At 45.5% G+C, this 23,877-nt stretch overlaps 1 protein-coding gene across 5 annotated transcripts in view; it reads left to right on the top strand.

The window, feature by feature from the left end:
* Positions 1-23,877, top strand: part of AP2B1 (adaptor related protein complex 2 subunit beta 1) — a 75,200-nt gene that overhangs the window by 5,615 nt on the left and 45,708 nt on the right. For all 5 annotated transcript variants that reach the window (XM_066202284.1, XM_066202288.1, XM_066202283.1 and 2 more), the window contains exons 3-9: positions 650-755; positions 2,638-2,773; positions 4,311-4,556; positions 16,211-16,401; positions 18,369-18,590; positions 19,590-19,710; positions 21,807-21,902. In XM_066202284.1, the coding sequence (XP_066058381.1) occupies positions 650-755; positions 2,638-2,773; positions 4,311-4,556; positions 16,211-16,401; positions 18,369-18,590; positions 19,590-19,710; positions 21,807-21,902 (1,118 nt within the window). The remainder of the gene's footprint in view (positions 1-649; positions 756-2,637; positions 2,774-4,310; positions 4,557-16,210; positions 16,402-18,368; positions 18,591-19,589; positions 19,711-21,806; positions 21,903-23,877) is intronic.

Genomic DNA, 23,877 nt, shown 5'->3' with positions numbered 1-23,877 from the left:
ACACAGTCATATCTGGAAGAATTAATGCTGTGGAAAAGGCTGCTTTGGGAGGCTTGGAATTCAGGCAAGCTGTGTTGCATGCAGCTTTTATTAGTGGTAGCTCTGTCTTTATAGCTTTTTTGCACTGGACTAAACACATGCTGCCCTGTTTTAGGAACCACAGCATTTGGGCTCCACTCCAGCTCTCTCAGGAAACAGGCGACGATGAGCAAAACTTTCAAAGTCTGGGCAAAATTCCTAGCTTTAGTTTGTTTCTTGCAGGCACGAATCTGGTATCTCCAAGTATCTTTTCATGCTGGTTATGTAATGGTTGCCTCAGAGAAACAGATGCTCCAGGGATGTGATTTGGTGTCCTGGAAGTGGGAGAGCTGCCACACGCAGCGTGGTTCTCGTTCGTGGCATTTTCCTCTGCAAGGTGTAGTCATAGCAGTCCCTTGAGTGTTGCAGCTTTGCTTCTCAGTGAGCCACACAAGGTCTGACAGCTTCCAAGTGCTGCTGGACCAGTTTTATGGGAATAGCAGGCCAAGAAAGCAAAAATTCACTCTTGAATTATCCTTAAAGCATCCTATCCTTATAATTATCCTTAATTATCCTTTTCTTCTGAGAGGTTCAATCTGTTGGTTTTGGGTTTTTTTTTGTCTCCTGCCAGGAGAGATTTTTGAGCTGAAGGCTGAACTCAACAATGAAAAGAAAGAGAAGAGGAAAGAAGCTGTAAAGAAGGTTATTGCAGCCATGACCGTGGGGAAGGATGTCAGGTAAAAGCAACTGTGGCAGCTCAGGTTGTCCTGGTACTCAGGTGTGGTGACACATGGCCATGGAACAGCTCCTTGGCACCTTGGTGAGAATGGCTGTGTCCTGGCCTGTGCTATGCCTGAGTCACAGGTTTCTCAAACTCCTTGCTGTCACTGAAAGCGAGAGAAACAGCTGCTTTCAGTGTGGGTTTAGCTCAGTGCCAAGAACCTTTTTTATTTAAAACACACCCAGAATTCAGCCATTTTGTATGTCACTTTAGGTGGTGTTTTCTTGCTGCTTGCTGTCCTGGGTTTTAGTGTTACAAAGATAATTCCAAGTTTTTCTTAGCCTCATCTGACACAGCATAAATTTAAGCTACATTTTTAAATGGGTGATTTTAAAATTGATCCTGTGTTTTACTGCAGCTAAAGGACATTGACATTTACTGTCCCCAATACTGTTTTCTGAGAGAAGCAGAAAAACCTGCTGGAGTGAATGCTTTCTCCCTTCCAGCTTCCCTTGTTCCTGGAGCCTAGCAGAGAGTCAGTAATTCTGGATTCACAGCAACGTGGTCTGTTGCCACGGAAATCAATATAAGCTTGTGAATTCAGCATCATGACTTCATCATAGAATGAAGGAACATATAAGCTGAAAGGGAAAAAAAAAAAAACCCTAATCTTTTCTGCCAGGACCATTTATCCTTCACCTTTAGATCCCCACAGCAAACCTGGGAGCTGCAGAATCTTTGTGTAACTTCCTGTATTATTCTGCAGTGCTGTTTACAGATGGCTGCTTGACATTTGAGTGGAACCCGGCTTGTCAGTGCTTAAGCTTCTAATCACTCTGGACTTTGCTAGTCTGAAATTTGGCAGGTTATTCATAAGTGTCCTGCATATCCATTTGAAAGCAACTTTTTTCCTCTTGTAGGTTCATTTCCAGGCCTGTCATGGTACAATTTTCTTGTTTGGTGAGCTCCCCAGTTAAAACATATTTAGGAAGTGGCATTTAGTTTTCACCTCCTCCTGTATTAAAGCCGTAGAAGAGATTAAATTATTATTATAAAAGCCATTGCAAACTGCTTTGAAAGGGAAGGTGACCTTTCATTAAACAGCAGGATGCTTAAAGAGGAACTCCAGTTTTTCTGGCTTCCTTGGTATTGTTACTATCCCCTTTGCATGCCATGCCATCTGTTTTTTATTTTGTGGGTGGGAGTGTGGATGTGCTGGAGTGCAAGAATGCTCTGCAGAGGGATCTGGACAGGCTGAGGCCAGTGGTGTGAGGCTCAGTGATATGAGGTCCTACACTCAGGTCACAACCCATGGAACACTCCAGGCATGGGGAAGAGCAGCTGGAAAGATGGAAAAGGACCTGGGGTGCTGGTCAGCTGTGGCTGAACATGAGCTGCTGTGTGCCCAGGTGGCCAAGAGAGCCAAAGGCACCTGGCCTGTGTCAGAAACAGTGTGGCCAGCAGGAGCAGGGCAGTGATTGTCCCTCTGTGCTGGGCACTGCCGAGGCCACGCCTCAAATCCTGGGGTCGGTTTGGGGCCCCTCATGACAAGAAAAACATTGAGGGGCTGGAGCACAGGTCTGATGAGGAGCAGCTGTAGGGGTTGAGTCTGGAGAGAAGGAGGCTCAGGGGGGACCATCTCACTCTCTGAACTCCCTGACAGCAGGGTGTAGTTGGGAGTCAGTCCCTTCTCCCAGGTGACAAGTTACAGGATGAGAGGGAATTACCTCCAGTTGTGCCAGGGAGGTTCAGATGGGATTTTAACAGGCTGCCCAGGGCAGTGGTGGAGTCACCATCCCTGGAAGAGTTTTAGAAGATGTTTAGATGTGGCACTTGGGGAACATGGCATTTTCTAACCTAAACAATTCTCTGATTCCGTCCTTGTGTTGTGTATCCAGCTCTCTGTTCCCTGATGTTGTCAACTGCATGCAGACTGACAACCTGGAGCTGAAGAAGCTGGTCTACCTGTACCTGATGAACTATGCCAAAAGCCAGCCAGACATGGCCATCATGGCTGTCAACAGCTTTGTGAAGGTAACCTGCTCCCCTGGCACATCAAGGAAAGGTCCAGCACAGTGGCTGCCAGCACATCTCTTTGTCCATCAGCCTTTGGGAGCTTTATCTCTGCTTTGGGGCTGGGCTCATAGAGGAGGGTGCTGAATCCACTAGGTCTGGGTCCTTTCTCTCACTTGCTCCTGCTGGTTACTGCAGAGGAGATGACTTCAGCAGCCCTGTAAGTGGCTGTGAGAGAACCTGCTCCAGGGAAAGCTGCTTCTGTTATTTTACCAACTTCTGGTATTGCAAAACAGATTTTATCTGTTTCATCTGCCAACCTTTGTAGTGTCTGAGATGTTGACATCAAACTTTGTGTTTGAATGTTCCAGCTGTGCTCTATGGGGAAAATCTTTATCTCTGGTAAAACTGAGAGACAGTTCACTGGAGAAACAACAGCATGATTGCTGGGTTGGCTTTAGTTCTGTTGTCAGGTTGCCTCTCCTTATCTAGGAAATGTTATTTCAGCCCCATGTTGTGCAAGATAAAACCCAGTGCTTAGAAGAAGTTTGAGACTCCTTGTAGAGTGTTATAAAATCTGGGACAGTGGGGAATGGGATTGAGTTTCAAGTTTCTGTTGTATTTCTTAAGGCAGGAAGAGGTGAGAGCTGAGAGCTCTGCTCTGCTCTTCTGGCTAGAGAGGATGTCCCTGTCTTCTTCTCTGGACAGAATACTGTCTGTCTTTAAAGTGCAGTGCTGTTAGAATAGACCAACAAAATGATATTGTCCATCTCACGCCCTGCAGAGGAAAGCCTGATGTCCCTTTTGGCAAGTTGAGGGACAGCTGTTAGCGAAGAGCAAGTGTTGACACTGGTCTGCACTAACTCAGCACTTCCCAGTTCAAGGTGTGGAGTGCACGGGTAGGATGTGTCACTTCTCTTACAGGCTTTGGAAGTGGTCTTTCAGGTGCAGGAAATTTGAACAGTGAAAGATAAATGCTTTTGTAGGTCATTCTGTAGCCATCCTTCTACAGGCTGATTATGGTGGAGCTCAGAGATGTAGGTGGATTGGATGCATGGAAAATTATGTAGACTTGGAGTAGAAAATGCTGTATTCCTTTCTGCCTTTTCTTTTTCCTCTTTAGAAAAGCACCTCTAGAGTAGCCTTTGCTTAGTGCTTCATGTGTTGTAACTTAGAGGGGTATTTGTGTTTTAAGAAATAAGCCTTGATGGCTGTTGCGTTGTGTTTAGTTGTTGATTTTTCCCATTTTATTTCTTGCTCCTTTAAACCAGGAAGGTTGGAAATCAGTAAATTACTTTGTGGTGAGATTTTGGCTGCTGAGAGCTCCAGCTTAGCTCTTGGATCAGGTTGAAAGCAGCTTTGCTGCGAGAATGAAGGGACGCCCAGACAAAAATTTTATAAGACGTAAACAGCGTAAAATGGTTCCGTGAAGCAGCAAGTGCCTTTTTATCCCTGACCTGAAATAACTGCCTGGCTCTTAGCATGTAATCAGAGAGATGCTGCTGCAGGGAGAGCAGCCTGGCTGCTGGTGCAGGTGTGTTTGTGCTGTGTGGTGCAGGACTGCGAGGACCCCAACCCGCTGATCCGCGCCCTGGCCGTGCGCACCATGGGCTGCATCCGCGTGGACAAAATCACCGAGTACCTGTGCGAGCCCCTGCGCAAGTGCCTCAAGGACGAGGACCCCTACGTGAGGAAAACTGCTGCTGTCTGCGTGGCCAAGCTGCACGACATCAATGCCCAGATGGTGGAGGACCAAGGCTTCCTGGATTCCCTGCGTGACCTGATTGCAGACTCCAACCCCATGGTAAGGCGTACCCAGCACGTTGCTTGAGTTTGTGTCATTCCTTCAGCTGCTGCACTGGGGTGGTTTTGTTGATTAGAGAACACTTGTTGCCTCAGAAAACTTCTGTTGTTTGTTCTGTTTGGGCTTTTGCCCATCTTGAATGCTGTAAAAGTGTAACTTCCTTGTTCTTGTAACTTCCAGAAGATCGAGAAATACGTGATGCTGGTGCCTTGGTGACAGCTTGTAGCTCTTGCCTCCCTGCAGGCTTTGGCTCTTCTTGGAATAAGAGTTTGGATGAATTCATTTGCTAATGCAGATAAATCCACTGGCTTGTAATGAGTGGAGAAAATCAATGCTAATGTTTTTAATAAAGTTAAATGAGTCGTCGGAGGAGAGGTGGAGATCATGACCAAGAATTTCACAGGAGTAAATTACCTACTAAATCAGCATTTAATTATGCTTGATGAAGGGTCCACTTCCAAGCCAGGTGTCTCCTGCTATTATTTTGTGACTAAAAGGTGATGGCCAAGAAATTGAAGTGCCCCACTGCATCATCCTTTCATTTAATACTGTTTCCTGCTGGAATCCAGGGAGCATACCAATATCATCCTGACCTTTAGCAGGGAAGGAAACTTCTGCAGCTCACTTTAACTCAGAGTTTAGGAATGTGACTCCTACTTTTCTTAGCTCTTCTAGAGAATGGAGTCTGGTTTAAGAAGTAGTTTCATGTTTTTAGGGCAGGTTTAACAGCTCTTCCTGTGGTGCATGAGTCAAACCACAGAATTTCTGTCCTGCTCTAGTCTTTGGGCACCTGAGATAAACCAGGTGCAGGTGATAAGGTGCCACCCCCTTTAGCAGGAGAGTGAAGGCTGCTGAGTGCTCTTTGTTAGAGTTTCTAGAGACAGTGAAACTCGAGCTGTCTGACAGTCACAGGCAGTCTGAGTGATGGTGTCTCTCAGGAGATACAGACACCTCTTTTCTCTGATATCCAGCTCTTTTACAAGTTGTTCTTTTTATCTGCCTCCCTGATTTTTCTTTTCTTATGCCAGGCTTCTCTGTGAATATTGATGACTACTTGAAGATGTTTTCTTTGTCTTGGCAGCCTGTAGAGAAGCACCTGCTGTTCCAATTCAATGTGGAGGGTGTGCCTTGCAGCCTCTGAAGGGACTTGCTTGGGCTTCTTTAGTTCCACTTCAATGCTGGCCCTGGTGTTCCAGCAGCTCCCAGGCAGCAGTGGAGGTCAGGGACAGAACCCCCTCTTCTCCCAGCCTTGGTTCCAGCTCTGAGTTTGTTCTGATTTCAGCCACGTGGATACGAGGTGAAGAGCTCTGCCTGGAAAGATGTGGTACTTGAGGAGAAATAACAAGGGTTTGCTTGCCCTTTGTGCTTGTTGGTCTCTGTGGAGCTCAGTGGTTTGGTAAATGAGCCACTGGCTGACAGGAGAGCACAGATATGTATTTAAAAAGTGCATCAACTTAATACAGACTTCAGTGAATGGTGAGAAGAGGAAAAATACCAAAGGGCAGCGAGTGCTCCATTTGCTAAATAAACCTCCTAAAGTAGCACAGGCCTTCCTAATGAAATGTCAGGAAAACTCTTGAGCTCCTTGGTGGTAATGAAGGTGGGCTGGGATGACTCTTCTGAAGCTGTGCAGGGTCACAGTACCTCCCTCATGTTGTGCTCACCTGCTCTTTCCAAAACTGATCATTCACAGTAGGAAAGTAGGAAAGTGCAATTTGGAGGAGTGGTGGTGACGAAGGAGAGGCCTGGGGTGTGTTTTCACATCTGCAGAGTTTGAGAGGCTCATGTAGCTGTGTTCTACGTGCTGGTTTCCCAGGTTTTACTGTAGGTGAGGTGTAATATTGTCGCTTTTTGAGGCTGCATAGGGAGAGATTTTATCAAAGGCTTGAGGCTCTTAGACCTGCTGATTTAATACAATATTTAATTGGGTTACAGTGCCTTTGTGGCACAGTGGTTCCCTTAAAAATTCAGGAGTTATCCACCCCTAATTCGTGTTCATCTTCTGGTCAAACCATCCACTTCATTGCTGCTTTGTCCAATTTGTGAAACTTCCTGATGACCTTGAATTTTGTTTGCCAGATAAGTTGTATTTGTGTGCAAGTTGATGCTTATTGAGTTATTTTTCCTTGGAATGCAGTTCCTGCCTGGAAGGGCTTTTTAAGTAAAATGTGTGTATCAGTATTGGCTATCAAAAAAAAGGATTGCTGGAAGGAATGGTTCTATTCTGATGGCCTGTTCCTCTGTAAATCGTGCATCTCAATCATTGCAATCTGTTAGCCAAACTCATTCATATTTGTATTATAAATGTTTCTCCTCTTTTGATGGCTTGTGGAAATGGGCAACATTAGACACTTAATGAAGCAGAATTTTTGAGATGGGAAATCCACACTTGTTCTCTCTTCTGAGAAATGAGGATTTTGAGCAGGAGCTAAAAAAGGCTGCAGCTGAAAAATAGTCTTCAAGAAGGGTTTTATTATGGCTTTGTAATTGGTTGCCTCTAGCACATGAGCAAGCTCTGAGCATTTTAGCTGGGTTTTGGTGGAGGAACATCTCCATCTGTGGCTCCCTAATTGCCTCATAATTTTGCAGAGATCAGGGTGCAGATTTCTCCGGGCTCAGATCACCTTCCTCATAAGGATGTCTGACTAAGTTGGAGGTGACCTTGTCAGAAACATTTTGGGTTTGTTCTCTTTTTTTTCTTATATTTTTGGAGTAATGGCATTATTCTGTGTTAATAAACCAGCAGCCCTTGGGGGTGTTCGGGCATTGAAGTCCTGTTGAGGTGCTGTAGGTGCACAGCCAAGGTTCTTTCCCCTTTGTCTGGGTTTTTTGTTTGTCAGGACGTGGCCTTAGCTCACATGAAGTGATCTTTTGTGCAAGTGCATCCCCTGGGTGAATTAATTCAAATTTCTCATTGCAGATACATTGATATGGATGTGTCTGGTGAGGTACCAGGTGGGCTGGTGGATTTTGACATGACAGCAGAGTTATCTGAGATGTCTTGTGCAGGCCATGGCCCAAAACCCCTTCCAAAGGCATTGTTCAGTTGCCCTGCAGAAGTTTGATTGTGAAGGAATCTTTAATCTCATTTTACAGATGGGTCTGAAGTGCCTGTCGCTGCTCCTTGTCAGTTGGGATCTGAAGAGGATCCTTCCACAGGGGAAGCCCTCATTTCTTCCCAGAGCTGTCTTAAGGCAAATCCTTCATTTTTCACCCTGCATTTCTGCACATGCTGCTCAGCAGAAGCAGGACTGGAGGAATATAAAGCTGGGGCCTGGCTGCCTTGGGCTGCTGCATTTGCTCAGTCCTCAGCACCTCTCTTGCTGGTAACTTGGGTATAATGCAGCTCAGAAGTCTGTTCTCCCACAATCCTCATGTTCTAACAAAAATATGGTTCCAAAATGAGATTTCTGTGCGCTGTGTTACTGCAGAACACTGTTCACACCCAGCAATAGGTAGTAGTGAGGGGAGAGAGGTAGGAATGTTTCACACCTACTGGCGGCCAGAGGTTCTCCAAAGTCGTGGAAAAACCTTCTTTTATTATTTTTTTTCCTGCTGCTGTCTTGTTCTGGCCTTTGTGGATCACATGCAATGACTGCTCCTCCTCGGAGCATTGGAGGTGCTGAGCCCAGGAGAGGGAGAGCAGACCACGAGATGGCAGCAGCTGAAAGCAGAAGGAAAGCTGTCTATCTTTAGACACTTTATTTTGTAACTGCTTCCCTCCTGGTTTTTTTATCCCTGCACTTGGTTTTCTTCAGGAATGTAAATATTAGCAGAAAAACATGGGAGGAAATCCATCCAAAGCCTTACTGGTCTTTCAGTATTTGAACGGAGCAACCTTTCTTTCCGAGTATTTTCAATCCTTGACCTTCTAAAGTAACTTTTAACCCATGGAATAGATTCCTTGCCAATCTTTCTGTTATCCACATGGCTTAAGTTAACTCATGTCACCTTCTCCCTGTTGTTTTCTAGGTTCTGTTCAATTTTTAATTCCTTCCTGTAGCATTTTTCCTTCCTCATGCTGGATCCAAGGTTTTTCAGGTGTGGCTGTTCTGCTCCTGTGTTTTTGTGGACTGTACAGATTTTTTGTGCTGTGTTTTACACCCTCTACATCACAATTTACTGGGAGAAGCACTGTTGTGACTCAGCACAGAGTAACCTGAGATCACAGTACTGATTAGTAAATGCTCCAAGTGTGTGGGATACAATTAAACTCTCTTGTACCTGGGAGTTTTTTTGCCTTTAGCATTAACCACACTGAGAAAGGAATCTGAGATCTGACAGCTGGGGGTGGTGAGGTCCAGCTTGATCTAATCCGAATTCCCTCCAGCAGTATTGAGTTTCCACAGCTCACAGATGAGACTAAAAACCTGTAGAGAGAAATCAGAGTATTCTCCTGTCTCTCCTGCTGTGTGTGCAAGGGATGTGGGTTCCTTCTCTGCCAGAACTTCAGAGAGTGTGTGGGAGCTTCCTGGATCACCCTATGAAGGAAGCTGATCTTTCTTTTCATTTTTCCTACTAGTTGGCAAGCAGGATGTCTCTGAGATGATGTCCTGAGGAATGAGCCTGTTCAGAAACAAAAGGAGCTTTTGCCTCCTGGGCCTGTCCTCTGGAGGAATTTTGTCCCTCTCTGTAATAAAGCTGAGAAAAGAATCCCTTGCTGAGAAAGTGGTGATCCCCTGAGTCCCAAAAGGACTTTGAAGGAGGCAGTCGGGGATGTGGGAATTGTTTTATCCAACAGAGTAGAGCACCACCTTCTCCCTGAGCACAGGAGATCACTTGTTCCTCATGGGGACTCTCCCAGCCCTGTGTTTTCCCTCTGCAGCTGGTGTTTTTCCTGGTGGGAGGAGTGAGCTGTCACTGCTGGATGAATTCATTATTCCTGCTCATGAAGGTTGTAAGGACTTGAAAATCCACATCCCAGTATGGAGCTGAATATTGCTGGGAGCTGTGGGCTCTGCAGCATCTCCTCAGCCTGGGGCTGCTCCAGGATAAACTTTCTGTCCTGTGGGCAAAAAAATACCCCTCTTCCTTTCAAGGCAAGACATGCAGATGCAGGCTGGATCTTGAAGTCCTCCAACCATGTCTGAATTGGTCCTATGTGTGGTTTGGGGTTTTTTAACAATGTTTCTGCCGCAAGTAGAGATAATATTTCCTTCTGGGAGACACTTGATGGCATTTGTGGGCGTAATTTCTTTTACCCAGTGATGGATATGTTGCAGTGAATGAGAGAATGTTGCCTGGGGCTGTTGAAGAGTGCTGGTGGCACTTTGGAGCTCTCTAATGGATTCTTCTGCTGTTTACGGGAGGCTGCCCAGGAGGAAGTGCAACACTTTTGGTAAACTATGCAGCCAAAAGCAGCAACAAAGTGTGGGAAAGAGATGGGGAGAAGCTATGGAGGAGCCTGTCTAAACAGTGGCTGTGTTCATGTGTGGTGGGATGGGAGAGAGAGGAAATGTGGGAGATTGCCTGGCAGTTCAGAAAGCAGCTGTGTGTGTTGCAGCAGGCAGCAGGAAAGACTCAAAGTAGGGAAAAAGGGAGAGCTGCCACCTGTGATTGGTGGCACAGCCTCTGGTTTCCCACTCTGACCCCCTCGTTCTGCTGGGGAAACCAGCTTTGGCTTTGGAATGAGCTCCTGCAGAGGATTCTCCCTTACTGAGCAGGTATTTTCTACGGGTTGTCATCCTAAAGAGGTCTGAGGGAATTTCAAGCGTTCACGTGACACTTGGGTTGTTGGTTGGTTGGTTTTGGTGTGAAGGATACAGGTCTTGAGCGTCTTCCCTCGAAGCTGTGCTTTTTCCGTGTGCTTTCAGTACTGGCAGAGAGGCAAGGAGTTTGACAATTTGTGAAATTCCATGGCTCCAGAGTTTGTCTTCCCAAACACCTCATTTATAAAGCTTAATTGACAAATTCATCCATCAGAGACTTGTCTCCTTTCAATTACAGCCACCAGTATGTGCCTAATTTCCAAAGCATTAGTCTTGCTGAACAGATCATTCCAGGATCTCTAACATCAATCAGCGTGCTGGGAATTTTGTTGACATGTGTCTACATGTTATTTTCCATTGGAACAGACACTTGTAGCTATTGACGAGTACCATTTGTCAGATAATGTTGTGGTTGTGATGTTTTGTAACTCTGCACCCCCCTTTTTAGGGCTCTGTGAGGAATTTGGTGCTTAGCTGGTGCTTTTTTTTCTCTGCTCAGATCAGACACAGCCCATTTGCCACTGGATGGTGCCAGCGAGAACACCTGCAAGGAAAATTGAAAAAAAATAAAGAAAAACCTTTCTGCTGTGTGTGGTAGGTGCCTGATCCAGACTGGGATCGCACCACAGTGATTTCTGGAAGGAGAACAGGCAGTTGCAGACCCTCTGTGTCTTGCCATGGAGTTTAATTTCCTGCACGGAGGGCTCAGCTGTGCCAAGGAGAAGCCCCTTGTGTGATGGAGCCCTCCCTGAGCAGCTTCTTGCCCACCTACCACAAGAGTTTCAACAGTTGGGGGAAGCTTTTTTACAGCTCACACATCCTGATTTTTGCAAGGATATGAGAGCAGGAGTGATGTTCCAGTCTGCCACAAAGTGCCATTTTTCTTCAGGGAAATGCAAAACCCAGTTAGGGCAAGCACACCGTGGGAAGTATAACACTTCCATTGCCACCTCCAGAAAAATTCAGCCCACTTGCAAAAAGCAAGCCAGGAGGTCCTCCCCACCCAGGCAGTTTTTGGGATGTGATCAGGAACTGGGAATGTGTGAGTCTCTCAGAGTTTTAGTTTATATCTATACATACAAACAAGCATTGACAGTGTGAGAAGCTCATGAGGGCTGTCTGACTTGCATGGTTGAGGCATTTCATGGAATCGTTGAATCGCAGAAGGGTTTGGGTTGGAAGGAACCTTAGTGCTCAATTTGTTCCATCCCTTGCCATGGTCAGGGACACCTTCCTCTATCCCAGGTTGCTCCAAGCCCCATTCAGCATTTCCAGGGATGGGGCAGCCGCAGCTTCTCTGAACAGCTCTGGACAACCCTCACAGGGAAGAATTACTGTTGTAAAGTAAGAAATGTTAATAGTTCCTGAGCTGTTTCTAGGGAAGCAAAGTAAGGAAGGCTTGGAGATAAAAGTTATGATGTGAACAGGATGAGGGGTCGTGCTCTCTGGAGAGCAGCACCTGTTAGGGACCTTCAGGGCACACAGTGTGGTCATTAAAATGAGTGGCCCCGTGACAGCCATCCATGGGTGCTCTGATTCTCCCACCTGGGAGTGTGTGCTGAATGACACAGATGCACCCTGCAAGCCCAGAGTGCTCTTTGAACATCAGCACCTCTCCATTCTCAGAGACATCTCCTGGAGCCTGGCTCCCTTGAGGGCAGGAGCCTCCAGCTGTGGAGGGAACGCTGCCTTCCCTCAGAAGTTTCTCCAAGCCCCTTCATTTTCCTCATTTTCTTCATTTTCTCTTCACTTTAATGGCGTGGCGAGCCAGAGGTTCCTATTTCAAGCAGCAGAACATTGTATTTCATTAACTCCATTACACACTTGGTTTAATTTCCAATTAGCTTGGGATGCTAGGGAAATAATCTGATTCCTTCCACTGGCTGGCATTCTGGATGTGCCGAGCTTCCCTCCTGTCCCCCCAGCCCCTGCAAAGCTTTTCCGTGTGGGCTGCCAGGCAGACATGCAGGTTTTCAGCCACCCCCTTCCCTCCCTGGTGCTGTTTTTTACCATTTGCTCTTGAGCTGAAGCTTTTGAGCTGCCAGAAGGAATCACTTGGAAATCACAGTGCTCCTACCTCTGCAGCTTCCCGAGAGGTCGGCTCTGGTCTCTGTGGCTGCAGAGGGAGTTTGTCTGGAGGTGGATTTAAAACTGTTGGGCTCTTGTTAAAACTGTGATGTAGCTCTAAGTGTAGAGGTTTGGGCTTGTTTTTATTGTTTTTTATTTTAATAAGAGCCTGGGAGATTTTAGTTATCCTCATCCCAAGCTTCTCCAAGAGCCTAAATTTTATTGGGAAATTCCAGGCAAAAGGAGGTTTATTGTCATTCGGCTCATCCCTGCTCCAAAGGGATGTTGCTGTGGCTGCATTTGAATAATATCATCATGTACCCAGAGTGAACTGATTCACATCAGCAAGCCAGGGACCTGTTATTGTTATTAATTATTATTAATTCTTCAATCTGCTCTGCATTTTTATTTTCTGGGGGATTTTTAGGCAGATCGTTTGGTAGCTCTTAGCTTAAAGTTGGTGTTCTTAATTGTGAGTCGAATGAGGCATTTTGCAGTGGAATTAACATGGAATTTCAAGCTTTCTTTTTCCTGTTCATTTGCTGGTTAGGCTCACAGATCTGTGGCTGCTGAGTTGACTTCCATTTTTTCTTTATTTTTGAGAACTCAAGACTACACCAGCTGTTAGTTTTATGTACTTTAGGTCTGCTTCTTCCAATCTATGGGATAAATCATAGAACTGATTGGTTTCTCATCAAAATAAACGTGGGCCATGTTTTAAAAAGCAGAGAATACTTTGTTTGCTAAAGGAACTTAAGGGATTTTTTTTTTCCATCAGCCTGTCTAATTCCTTGGAATTTAATAGAACTTGGATATAGAAAATAGAAACTTGTCCAATTCCTTGGTCCTATAACATTTGTAAAGCTTTAGCTTACTTTTCTGTCCCCCAGCAATTCCATCATCTTTTATTTTAAAGAGAAAGTAACTTCTTTTAACTTATCACTTTGTTCTTGCTGTTTAATGTAGTTGAACTTCATGGTGTCGTGTTGCTGTGTTAAGGAAGAAGTGTCAACAGAGCTGAAGACTTAAGGTTCAGCTTTGATATTGCAGGGGGCTTTTTGGCCAAAAACCATCTTTCTAAATATTTCCAGTGGCACATCCATGAGTGCCAAAGCACACACTGGATTAGCAGGTGATGTAACACAGGAATTGGTGTTGAATGGGTCTTTGTGGACGTTTTGCCATAGCTGAGTGATAACTCTTAGTGGGGTATGCCTCAGTCCTTGACCTGACCTCTCCCTTGACGGGAGCAGTTGGCGGAGCAGGAGTTGTGTGCTGGAACTGTGCAGTGCTGGCTTGTGCTCTCCTGTTCCTGTTCCTGACTGAGGCAGTGGCAGTGCCAGGGAAGAGGTGAGCCTGTGTGCTCCAGCCAGTGTTTGTGTTGGACTGTTTCCTGAGAGCTGCTTGCCTTTCAGCTGTGCTGGGGCTGTGTGAAAAGCCTTGAAGATGCTGATTGTTTTTGTTGGCATAGCACAACACCATAACACATCAATATGTTCAGTGCAAATCGCCAGCAAGTCCTTTTTTGTAATAAATATTGCTTAAAGTTTGAATTTATTCCCCACTCTTTCCCTGATCCCCTTTTGCTTCATTTATCTCCTTGTCACTGTGGTGCTGAGGTGGGAGGTGAGAACCAGCTTTAATTGGGGACTGTAGATTGTAGATCCCAGCTCCTCGGAGGGATGAGTTGCCAGCAAATGTTTGACAACCCCTCCCAGTCCTTTTTCTAACACTCAAGGAGGCCACAGCCCATGTTCCTAAGTCCATCTGGCCTTCTGCCACTTCCTCATGGATGCTTTGAATGGAATTATGAGTGGATTGCCATGTGGTGTCATCCTCAGTTTTTAGCTGGGCACTTGCATTTCCTGAGATCCTGAGAGCAAAAGCTCGTTCACAGTTTGGTCTCTGGGTTGGAGCTGCTGGTCTCCACCCATGGGAACAGCATTTCTGTGCATCCTTTGCCTGTGGCAAACACAGGGATGGACTCTGTGGACCCTGCAAGGAAGGAAACACAACCACAGCTGCTTTGGCTTGTCCTTGCCCCGGGTTTCAGGATATCCTGGGAGTGCCCCAAACTCTCTGAATATGGCACGTGGGGACATCATTTAGTGGTGGGCTTGGCAGTACTGGGTTAATGGTAGGACTTGGTGATTTTGGAATTCTTCTCCAGTCTCAGTTCTAGTCTAAAATTCCCTGTTCGTTACTAATTTATCAAATACTGCAACAAAGTGCCTGGCAGTGTGAGTGCATTTGCCAGAGCTCCTGTCCCTGAGTACAACTGACAGGTCCCTTTCTCTGATGCTGTAGCTCTGTAATTTTTTTTTGTCAATTCAGAATTTTTTCCCAAAGTAGTTTCATTTTATAAGTGCTTTTTCATAAGGACTTTGAACTTTCCAGTGGCTTTTGTGATTTGTCTTCACTGGTAAATTTCAAAAACACAATGATATTAAAAATCTTTTACTTCAGTTTTATGCTGTGTCACATTAACCATTCAGGAATTAGGCAAATTAAATAATGAGGAGAATAAGTAGCCTATCTTAATAAGTTGCTCATTAAAACAGTACAAGAAGACAGCAGCACTGATTACTAATGATTTTGGTGACAGAAGGCTCATTCAACTAATGAAATTCATAAAATCTTGGATCAAAATCCTATCTCTGACCTCTAGGTGTGAAATGCAGAACAATCAACATTACTGTGCCTGTGCGATGACTTTGGAATATATTGGTTTAATGACAAGCAGGGATGGGAACGAGGCAGGGAAAGTTCTGGTTGTGCTGTTCTTGTTTTCATTGTGCTGCATCAAAAGCATCTTTAGTCATCCAGACAATCAGATGATTTTAGATAAGACGTTTCTTTGCCTTAATCTCATAGAAAATAACACTATAAATCTTCATTTGAGCAGATATTCACTGGGAGTTGGGCTGGACATGATGTCCATTGTAAAATGTCCTGAAAATGCCTTTTCATAGGGGATTTCAGTTTGTATGTCAAACTAAGCTTAAATCCCTTTTCCTGTTAGTTAAACCAATAAGACTTCAGCCTCATCTGCAGATTTAATATTTTGTCTCTATATCCTGCAACTCTTCTATTAAAAAAAGAAAAAATCTTCCTATGGAATCTGTTGGAATAACTGTTGAATTTGAGTGTGGAACTAAGAATTAGATTTTTATGCTGCACTCCCACTTCTGTTTGTGTCAAGCTGGGCCCTGGGCCTCCTTTCATCTGTGCTTAGAAAAGAGAAGACCTTATATAGTCCTAAACGCAACAAGAGTATTTTCAGGGATATTGTGCTGGAGTGCTTGCTTTACCATCGCTCCATAAAGCAAAAGGATGTTCTGGAGACTGAAATTGAAATATAGGTTATTAAAAATTTAGCAGGAGTTGCCCATTTGAGGGAAATTGTTTGCTCTCAAACTGTGTGTGACCTGCCAGTGCTGCTGCAGTGCTGGAGGCTGCCAGGCACCTGCCAGCTCGTTTCTGGATCACTGTTAAGCCATGGGGAAATGGGGCAAGAGACACACATTCCTGAATAAATAGGGCAGCTGGAAGTTTGGGCTCCTTGACTGTAAAGCTGAGCATGCCCTGGAGCTGGGGTAGGATGTGGAGCCTGCAGGGAGGCAGGGTGGTGGTGTTCCCTGTGGATGCCATCTCCAGCTCCTTCCACAGCAAAGTCTCCTGTGATGCCCCCGTTCCTCCCAGTGAAACTCTGGGCTCTGTGTGGGTTGGTTGTGAGGTTGTGCTGCCTCCCAGAAGGCTCAGATAAAACTGATGTGGCAGCTGATGGACTTCCAGTTTGCTCCCTGTGTGTTCCCAGCCTTGGATCAATCCCTGCCAAGCCCGTCATGCTCTGCTAACAGGGAGCTCTTCTCCCTCCAGGTGGTAGCCAACGCCGTGGCCGCCCTGTCGGAGATCAGTGAATCCCACCCCAACAGCAACCTGCTGGATCTGAACCCTCAGAACATCAACAAGCTGCTGACAGCTTTAAATGAGTGCACAGAGTGGGGGCAGATCTTCATCCTGGACTGTCTGTCCAACTACAACCCCAAGGATGACCGGGAAGCTCAGAGGTGCGGTGGCTTTTTGGGGGCACTTGGGGGCAGCTGGGGGTGTTACAGCTCTGAAGGGATTTCTGATAACAGGGCACTGTGGCAGCACAAATAAGACTTGATAAGTTAGATTTAAAAGCAAAGCTACTTTTGGTAGTTGGGGCTGATGCTGGAAAGCTGCCCTTTCCCTCTGCTGAACCATTTTCTCTGTTTATCTTTTTGGATTTTTTTTTTTTTCTATTTTAAAGGCTGGTTCTTGTGGGAACTGGCACTACTAAGAAGGGATCAGCCAAAGACCAAACCTGTAACAGTGGAATCACTGTTTGGAGGATTTTCTGGTTTCAAGCAGAACTTTCCTGTTTGGTTTTGCTGCTTTGAGAGGCAAGAAGCCTCTGTAGGTTTGTGGGTTTCCAAAGTACTACAGGTCTGAGACTGGAATGTTTTCCAACTGAAAACTAGTCTGTGATATCATAGAAGTGAAAATAAAGGTAAGAAATTATTTTTCTCATTGCTCCAAATTCACCTTTGCGCTTTTACTTTTAAATGCAATGACTAAACCTAAATAGAAAGACTTTGGGGTTTGGGTAGTGGGCTGTTAGTTTGCGCACTTCAAGCCTCTACCTCATCTGTCTCCAGAATCACAAAAAGCCAGATTGTGTTCCCAAGAAAACAAGGATTTAGCCAGAAAAGTAATTTGGAACAGGGAGACTCTGAAATGATGTATTTAATGCAGCTGATGTGGGGATGGAGGGGGAGGAAGGATCACAAGCCCACATGCAAAATCCTGGCCAGGCCATTTGGAATTTGAAGGGTTTCTTCATTGACTCTTTTTTTGAGGCACAAAATGCACTGTTTCTAAGAAGCCTGCCAGTAGTCTTGCTGGGTTGCTTTTTCTTTTCCCCTTGTGTTCTGTTTCTGTGCCAGAAACAGCTCTTAATGAGTGCTAGAAGCCTGCAGAGATCTCCAGGGTGTAAGGTTGGTGTTATCCCAGCTCTGTCAGTGACCACTGGTCTGAACACCTGTGAACATGTCCCAGTTCCTCAGCTGCAATTCCTCTGAAGAGTGTTTTATCCAACTGCATGGGCAGGAACTCCTTTTCCTCCTTTGTGTGGGGTTTATCTCCTGGAGCCTGCCTTACTTCAGACAGCACTGGGAAAGGCTGGTGTCACTCCCCTGTGCATGGGGAAACTGAGGCACAGCTAGAGGAAGCAGCTGGGACATTGCAGGTGACCTTGGGCAGAGGCAGCTGGGGTTGCCCCAGCCCTGACGTGGTTTTCTCTGCCCTTCACTGAGCTGTGCTGCTCGCCTTCCAGCATGGCTGAAGGCAAGTCTTGCAGGGAAAGAAACTTCAGGAGGCACAGATGGGAATAAGATTGTTCTGGGTTAGCAATATGCAGGAGGGAGTGGGAAGAAACTTGACAGATGCTGTAAGAAGGACCATATGAACCCAAACTTCCTTTCTTTTTGGGATGGGCTGTTTAGGATGCTGTTTGATTACAGGATCCATTATGGCAAGTGGTGAAGCTGAGATTTGGGAGGATATTTAGATCACTCTTTCCTTGTGTGTTCAGAGGATCAGAAGTCTTTTTTTGTTGAGATGACAGCAACCCCCCAAGCAAGCCAGAAGCGTATATCACCTCTGAATGGTTATATGGAGGCTAAAGTGTTTTTCCAGTAGCTGTTTTTGTTAGTTATGTTTGTAAGTGACAGACAAGATCACAGAAATAGAGAATACCACCAGGAAAAAGCAGGAAGTGTGGAATTGTTCCTGAGCTGACTGTGGCAGGAGAGAGACTTAAAGCTGTGAGAGAAGTCCCTGTTTGCTTCCTGCTGCGTTCAGGAAAACAGGACTTTGCTCATTCACTGTGAACAAAACCAAATCCAAGCAGTGTATGAGAAGCTCTCTTCAGCTATATGCCATCTCCTAAATTTAATTTTGAAACATTTGGCATCCTGAAATCCACTTGAACCCTTTCTTGTGTCCCCAGCATCTGTGAGCGAGTGACCCCCCGGCTGTCTCACGCCAACTCGGCCGTGGTGCTGTCAGCAGTGAAGGTCCTGATGAAGTTCCTGGAGCTCCTTCCCAAGGACTCTGACTATTACAACATGCTGCTGAAGAAACTTGCCCCTCCTCTGGTCACCCTGCTGTCTGGAGAGCCTGAAGTTCAGTATGTTGCCCTGAGGAACATCAACTTGATTGTGCAGAAGAGGTAAAGGCTCAGGGGGTGTTATTCCTGTGTTTTCAAAGGCCATGTGGTTTTCTCAGACCTCCAGATATTGCCACGTGCACAGAATTCCTTTGAATCCAGGCTCAGATCTCTTGAGAGCCAGGTTAAACAGTCTCATGACTCTGGTAGCCTGAACTGATTTCTTTTACAGCATGCTTGTGATACCAGCCTCATGCAGTGTTTCTTTACCTGCCTCTCTTCACCTTCTCTTTATGAGTAATCAAAATTGCCTTCTATAAATCAGAATGGCAAACAGGACCAGTTCATAGTGACCCGCAGGATCTCACTGTGCCTGTGTTCCTCTGTTCAGCACAGAGCCACCAGGCTGGTGACATCCTGGTGTACAGTGGGTTGGGGTTTCTCCCACCAGTTTGCTCCAACATTTGTGTTTTATTGCTGCTGATCCTTGCTGGAAAGGTGAAATAGCTTGGATAGCACTTTGTGATTATATTAGGGCAGAGTAACTATGAATTGGCATCTTGCAAGTGAAAGTGGAAATGAATTTGTAGGTTTTGTGTTGAGATAAGGATTTTATTCTTTTACTGAAAATATTGGTGTTCACTGCCTGTCGTGGTTGGTTCAGCAGCTCAAATACAGGAAGCAGAGACGTGGCCATAGAAAGACTTGAATTTTTGTATCTAAACAATCTTTTTATCATACTTCTAGCTTCAAATTGGTGTTTGCACATCCTAGGCATAAAATCAGAGTCAGAGAATGGTTTGGGTTGAAAGGGACCTTAAAGATAATCCAGTTCCAACCTCTTCTGCAGATTCCACCTTCCAAATTACTGGGACCGCTGTCCAGCCTGGTCTTGAACACTTCCAGGGATGGGGGTCCATGACTTCTCTGGTCAACCAGAAAATGACACCATTCTGTTTCTCAGTGGATATTTGGGTGTATTTCTAAAGAAAACGTGCCTTTTGTTATGATAGTTTGGGGGTTTTACCACTCTTGAGTGACGCAACTTTATGTTCCCTGCAGGCCTGAAATCCTGAAGCAGGAGATCAAAGTGTTCTTTGTGAAGTACAACGACCCCATCTATGTCAAACTGGAGAAACTGGACATCATGATCCGCCTGGCCTCCCAAGCAAACATTGCCCAGGTCAGCCGGGCCACTCCTGCTGTGCTCTGGGAAGGGAAAACCCTCCCTTGCTCCTTGTGTTGAGGGTGTTTGCAGCTACTCCTGGAGTTATCCTGGCTTTTACGCATCACTGTGCCTGCTAGAGTGCTCTGTGCAGCTCTTTAAGGGGAGGTGGTGGAGTTTTCCCCATCATTTAAATGTTAATAGCGTGACCGTGAGGTGGATCTTGTTTCACAGATGACAATTCCAGGAGGAGAACTCATGGCTCCTGTCAAATGAGTCACTGCCAGTGCTGAGGTTGAAATGAGTGGCTTGTTTCAAGTGAGAGGGGTGTGCCTGTAAGGGAGGCATTCAGAAAGGCCAAACATTATTGAAGTGTGAATTTCAAGTTGGTAAAATTGTTAAAACGCTTGCACAGGCACTCTTCAGAGCTAAAAAAATCCTGCTTTTGCTTCCAGAGTGGAACTAGCACGGAGCTGAAGCTGAACTGAATTGAGATTTGCTTTACAGTGTAGATTCTTCTTGTATTTGATGTTGGTTTAATGCAGATCCCTTCCTTGGAGGAGGTGTTCTTGCATGCATCCCTGGCCATGAGGCCTAACACTAATGCAGAATGATTAATGCCTCTGGTTAGTGCTATTATTGTCCTATCCTAATTGTCACAGAGCAGTTTCATTTAATGTGACATTTTGAAACAGCTCCTTCAGCTCTCTTCTGATGGTTTTTGGAACTGAGCAAGGTAATTCATGCCCTTTTTGTGCTGGGGGCATGGAAAATATTTTAAAAAATCAGTTTCTATGAGAAGATATTCAGAATTTTCTCTGTACTTTTGGTAGGCTCCACACCAATTTGAATTTATAATGTTCCAGTAATATGGGCTGTTTGCATGAAAGGCAGTGGTGTCTGGAGGGCAGTCTGAGATCTGCAGACTAATGAATGAATCTCTCCTGCTTCTAAGGAGGCATTCATAAAACAACACAAGCTTTAGCAGGAATATGTCCTGGAATGAGACCTGAGGGCACCTTCCAGCCACGTCCTCCTGTGCTGCTGGTGGAGATTCTCCATCCCTGTGCCCATCCTGGGCCAAGGCACAGGGATGGTTCCAGCCCGGGCCTCGGGCAGTGTTTGGAAGCATCAGTTGCTAAAGGCGGGTGCTCCAAGTGCTGTGCAACGTAGATCATCCAAGGAAATAATAAAACTTCAAAACACAGATGTCCTGTCTCCTCCTTGCAGATTTATCTGTCTGCAGTCTGGCCCTTCATGGCCTCTTTATCTTGTCATTCTTCTGAGCAATTTGCTTGGATGAGAGATTTTTCAAAGGATTGTCTGGCTTTGTGCTGCTCCCCTCTCCCTCACCATCTATTTGTGACATCACGATTAAATCCCTGATGTCATGTTTGGCATGAGAAACTGAAATAAATTGAGCTTTTGAGGGAATATAAATTACATATGGTCTTTTCTTGAAATAATTTTTTGTAAGCTAAGTGATTTAAGACAAAGCTTTTTAGTTAAAGGTCTGTAAGATCCCAGTAGATCCTGAATTTAGCCCTTCATCGGTTTCCATTAGCAAAAGCACTGAAACAAATTAATAAATCTTTGTTTTTTCAAGGGGAAGTATCTTCGTGCTGTTATTAATCTGTGTATAGATGTTCCAGAGTGTCCTCAGATCTCCTCTGCATCTTCTGTTTGGATTTGCCAGGGATCCAAAGGTTCATCTCAGCACAGAAAAGGAGATATCAAAAACAGTTGTTGCCAAGAGCTTTGCATGCAGCAAATATCTTTTCAGTGTGGGAAGGAATAGAAACCTTTTAAGTTTGGCAGGGCTGATTTTTTCCCCAGCTCTTGTTCAGGGGAATTGAAAATAATCACGACCAGGCCACTTTTTGACTTTATCCAGCCTACACCAAGTGTCACCCATACCAGGTTGGATTACACCCCAGTGGAACTAAACCAGTGGGCTTTGGAGGGTGAGGCTGATGGCGGAGTTCGGCTGGATGTGTGTGGTAGCTGTGAAAGAATATCCTGCTCATCTTCTGGGGTCCAAGCAGCATCACCTGTGAGGGTGGGCTGTTCTCTGAGTGTCCCCAGGGGCTGACGTTGGTGTGGTGTCCCCACAGGTCCTGGCAGAGCTCAAGGAATACGCCACCGAGGTGGACGTGGACTTCGTGCGCAAGGCCGTGCGAGCCATCGGCCGCTGTGCCATCAAGGTGGAGGCAAGTATCTCGTCCTGGAGCTTCTCTGTGGTTCCCTGTCTTCAGAAACAAAGATGGGGTTTGCCACCTCATTTCCATGTTGCTGGGGTTTCAGTGGTGGCTCTCAAGTGGCCTGGCTACGTCCTGGTTCTGGGCAGAGCACCACTGAACAGGGTGTGAGCTGTAGGACACCACAGTAGGATGGAGTGCTCCTCTCATCCTGAAGGCAGAGCAAGGCAGGTCATTCATCCTTGATGGAATATTTTACTGCATTTGCTTTTGGAACAATGACTATTACCCATCCAACTCCTTTAATAGCTGTGGCCTGACCTTTTGGAGGGGGAAGAAGAAGAAGAGATTGTACAGAGAAACTCAGTATTATGAAGTGTTCTGTGTCATCCCTCCCCTCCATTTCAGCAGAACAGAACACAGAGGCAGAGAATTGCAGAGATTTGGGGCACTTAAATGCAATTTATACAAAGAGTGACTCTCCTTACGTAAATCCAAATAACTTGTGGCTTCATTTGGAGTGTGCTCTCCTTTGCCTCAGTGCTTATGCAAGCAAGTTCCCAGGAACCTCTGCAGTTATCCAAAACAAGTCTGAGACGTCCTCTGCCAGTGGAGCATCCACCTAAATGCTCATAATAGAATATTGTTGTTTTTTTAGTGATGTCTCTGTTAATTTCCCTGTGAGTGAATCTGAAGCGCCTGTCAGGAGCTCAGAAATGCTGTGAAGAGAGGGAAGATTTATGCTGTGGTGTTGGTACTTTTCAGCAAACTGATGACTGAGTGCAAAATGTCACGTAAAGTGCTCTAATTTCAGCTGAGCTCATTTAGCTTTTGCTCAAGTGTGTTCCCATGAGCATTGCCTGACAGCAGATTTAAATAATAACCTAATCATGCCTGGCTTAGTGTGGTGTCAGTGCACAGGATTCTCTTGTTTCAGCTAAACTTCTGCAAGCCTATGCACAGAGGACACCAGCTTCTGTCCTCTGGAGAGAATCAGCTGCCCTTTTGTGCAGCTCTCCCTTCCTTCAGCTCTCAAAGGTTTGTCACTGCCAGGGGCTTTCTTTGGAGGGTGGCCCCATGGAGCAGGGGCTGCTGCTTCTGTTTCATGTCTGCAGTTCAAAATATCAGAGCACTCCTTCCATGCTGCATCCAGGCAGGAGCTTGTCTGGATGGAGCCACAGCAGTGACAGTAAGCCTCAGAAAATCCCCCTGAGCATTTAAAAAGGCTACAGAGAAGTTTAATAGGAGCTGGTGACAGCCCTTTTTGCAGCAGTGCTGTGTTGGGGGGAGGTGGGAATTTGTTTTATTTCTCGGCAGGGACTTTCTCACTAGGACTTGGCCCTGTGTCTGTCCTAGTTGCACATGGAGGATGGTGTACTCTGCACCATCAAGGTGTTTTTAGAAGTTTTTACCCTTTCCTGCCCTCATCCCTTACATTTTTCCCCATCCCTGATACCACAGGAGTCATATTTGATAAGCAAAGGACTAGTAATAATGCCTCAGTGATCCTCTAATTGTAATTGTGTCTCTCATTAGTAATTTTAACCTTGATTTTTAGCACTGCTCCATTGAAGATGCTGCTGCTAAGGGTGAGGTCTGTTTCCTGCTCTGACAAGAACCAGATTTAAAGAGGGCAAATATAGAACAATTCATGACAGTGTCCTCATCCCTAGGTTAATCCCTGTCCCCACTGCGTCTGTGTTTACTGAAGGCTGTTTACACTGTGAGTTATGAGTAATGGGAGGGCATCCTCACAGCCATCAGTGTGCAAGTTCCCAAAGCTCAAAAATCTGCTTTTTGACACAGGACACAGCCAGTGGGAGCTGTTGGTGAATGAAGATTCACAGAGCACCTCAGTTCTGCCTTCAGGGATCCTGCCATTTGTCTAATTGTCACTCCTAGGAGAGTGAGACAGAAATAAATTTGTCTGCTGAGAGATGCACCACAAAGCAAATGCGGTGTTCCCTTTGTTCCTAGTGCTCGTTTG

The sequence above is a fragment of the Chamaea fasciata genome, unplaced genomic scaffold (assembly GCF_029207755.1).
Source record: "Chamaea fasciata isolate MVZ Bird 193981 ecotype frontalis unplaced genomic scaffold, bChaFas1.0.hap1 SCAF_21, whole genome shotgun sequence".
NCBI lineage: Eukaryota > Metazoa > Chordata > Aves > Passeriformes > Sylviidae > Chamaea > Chamaea fasciata.
This window is presented reverse-complemented; position numbering and strand designations above follow the sequence as displayed.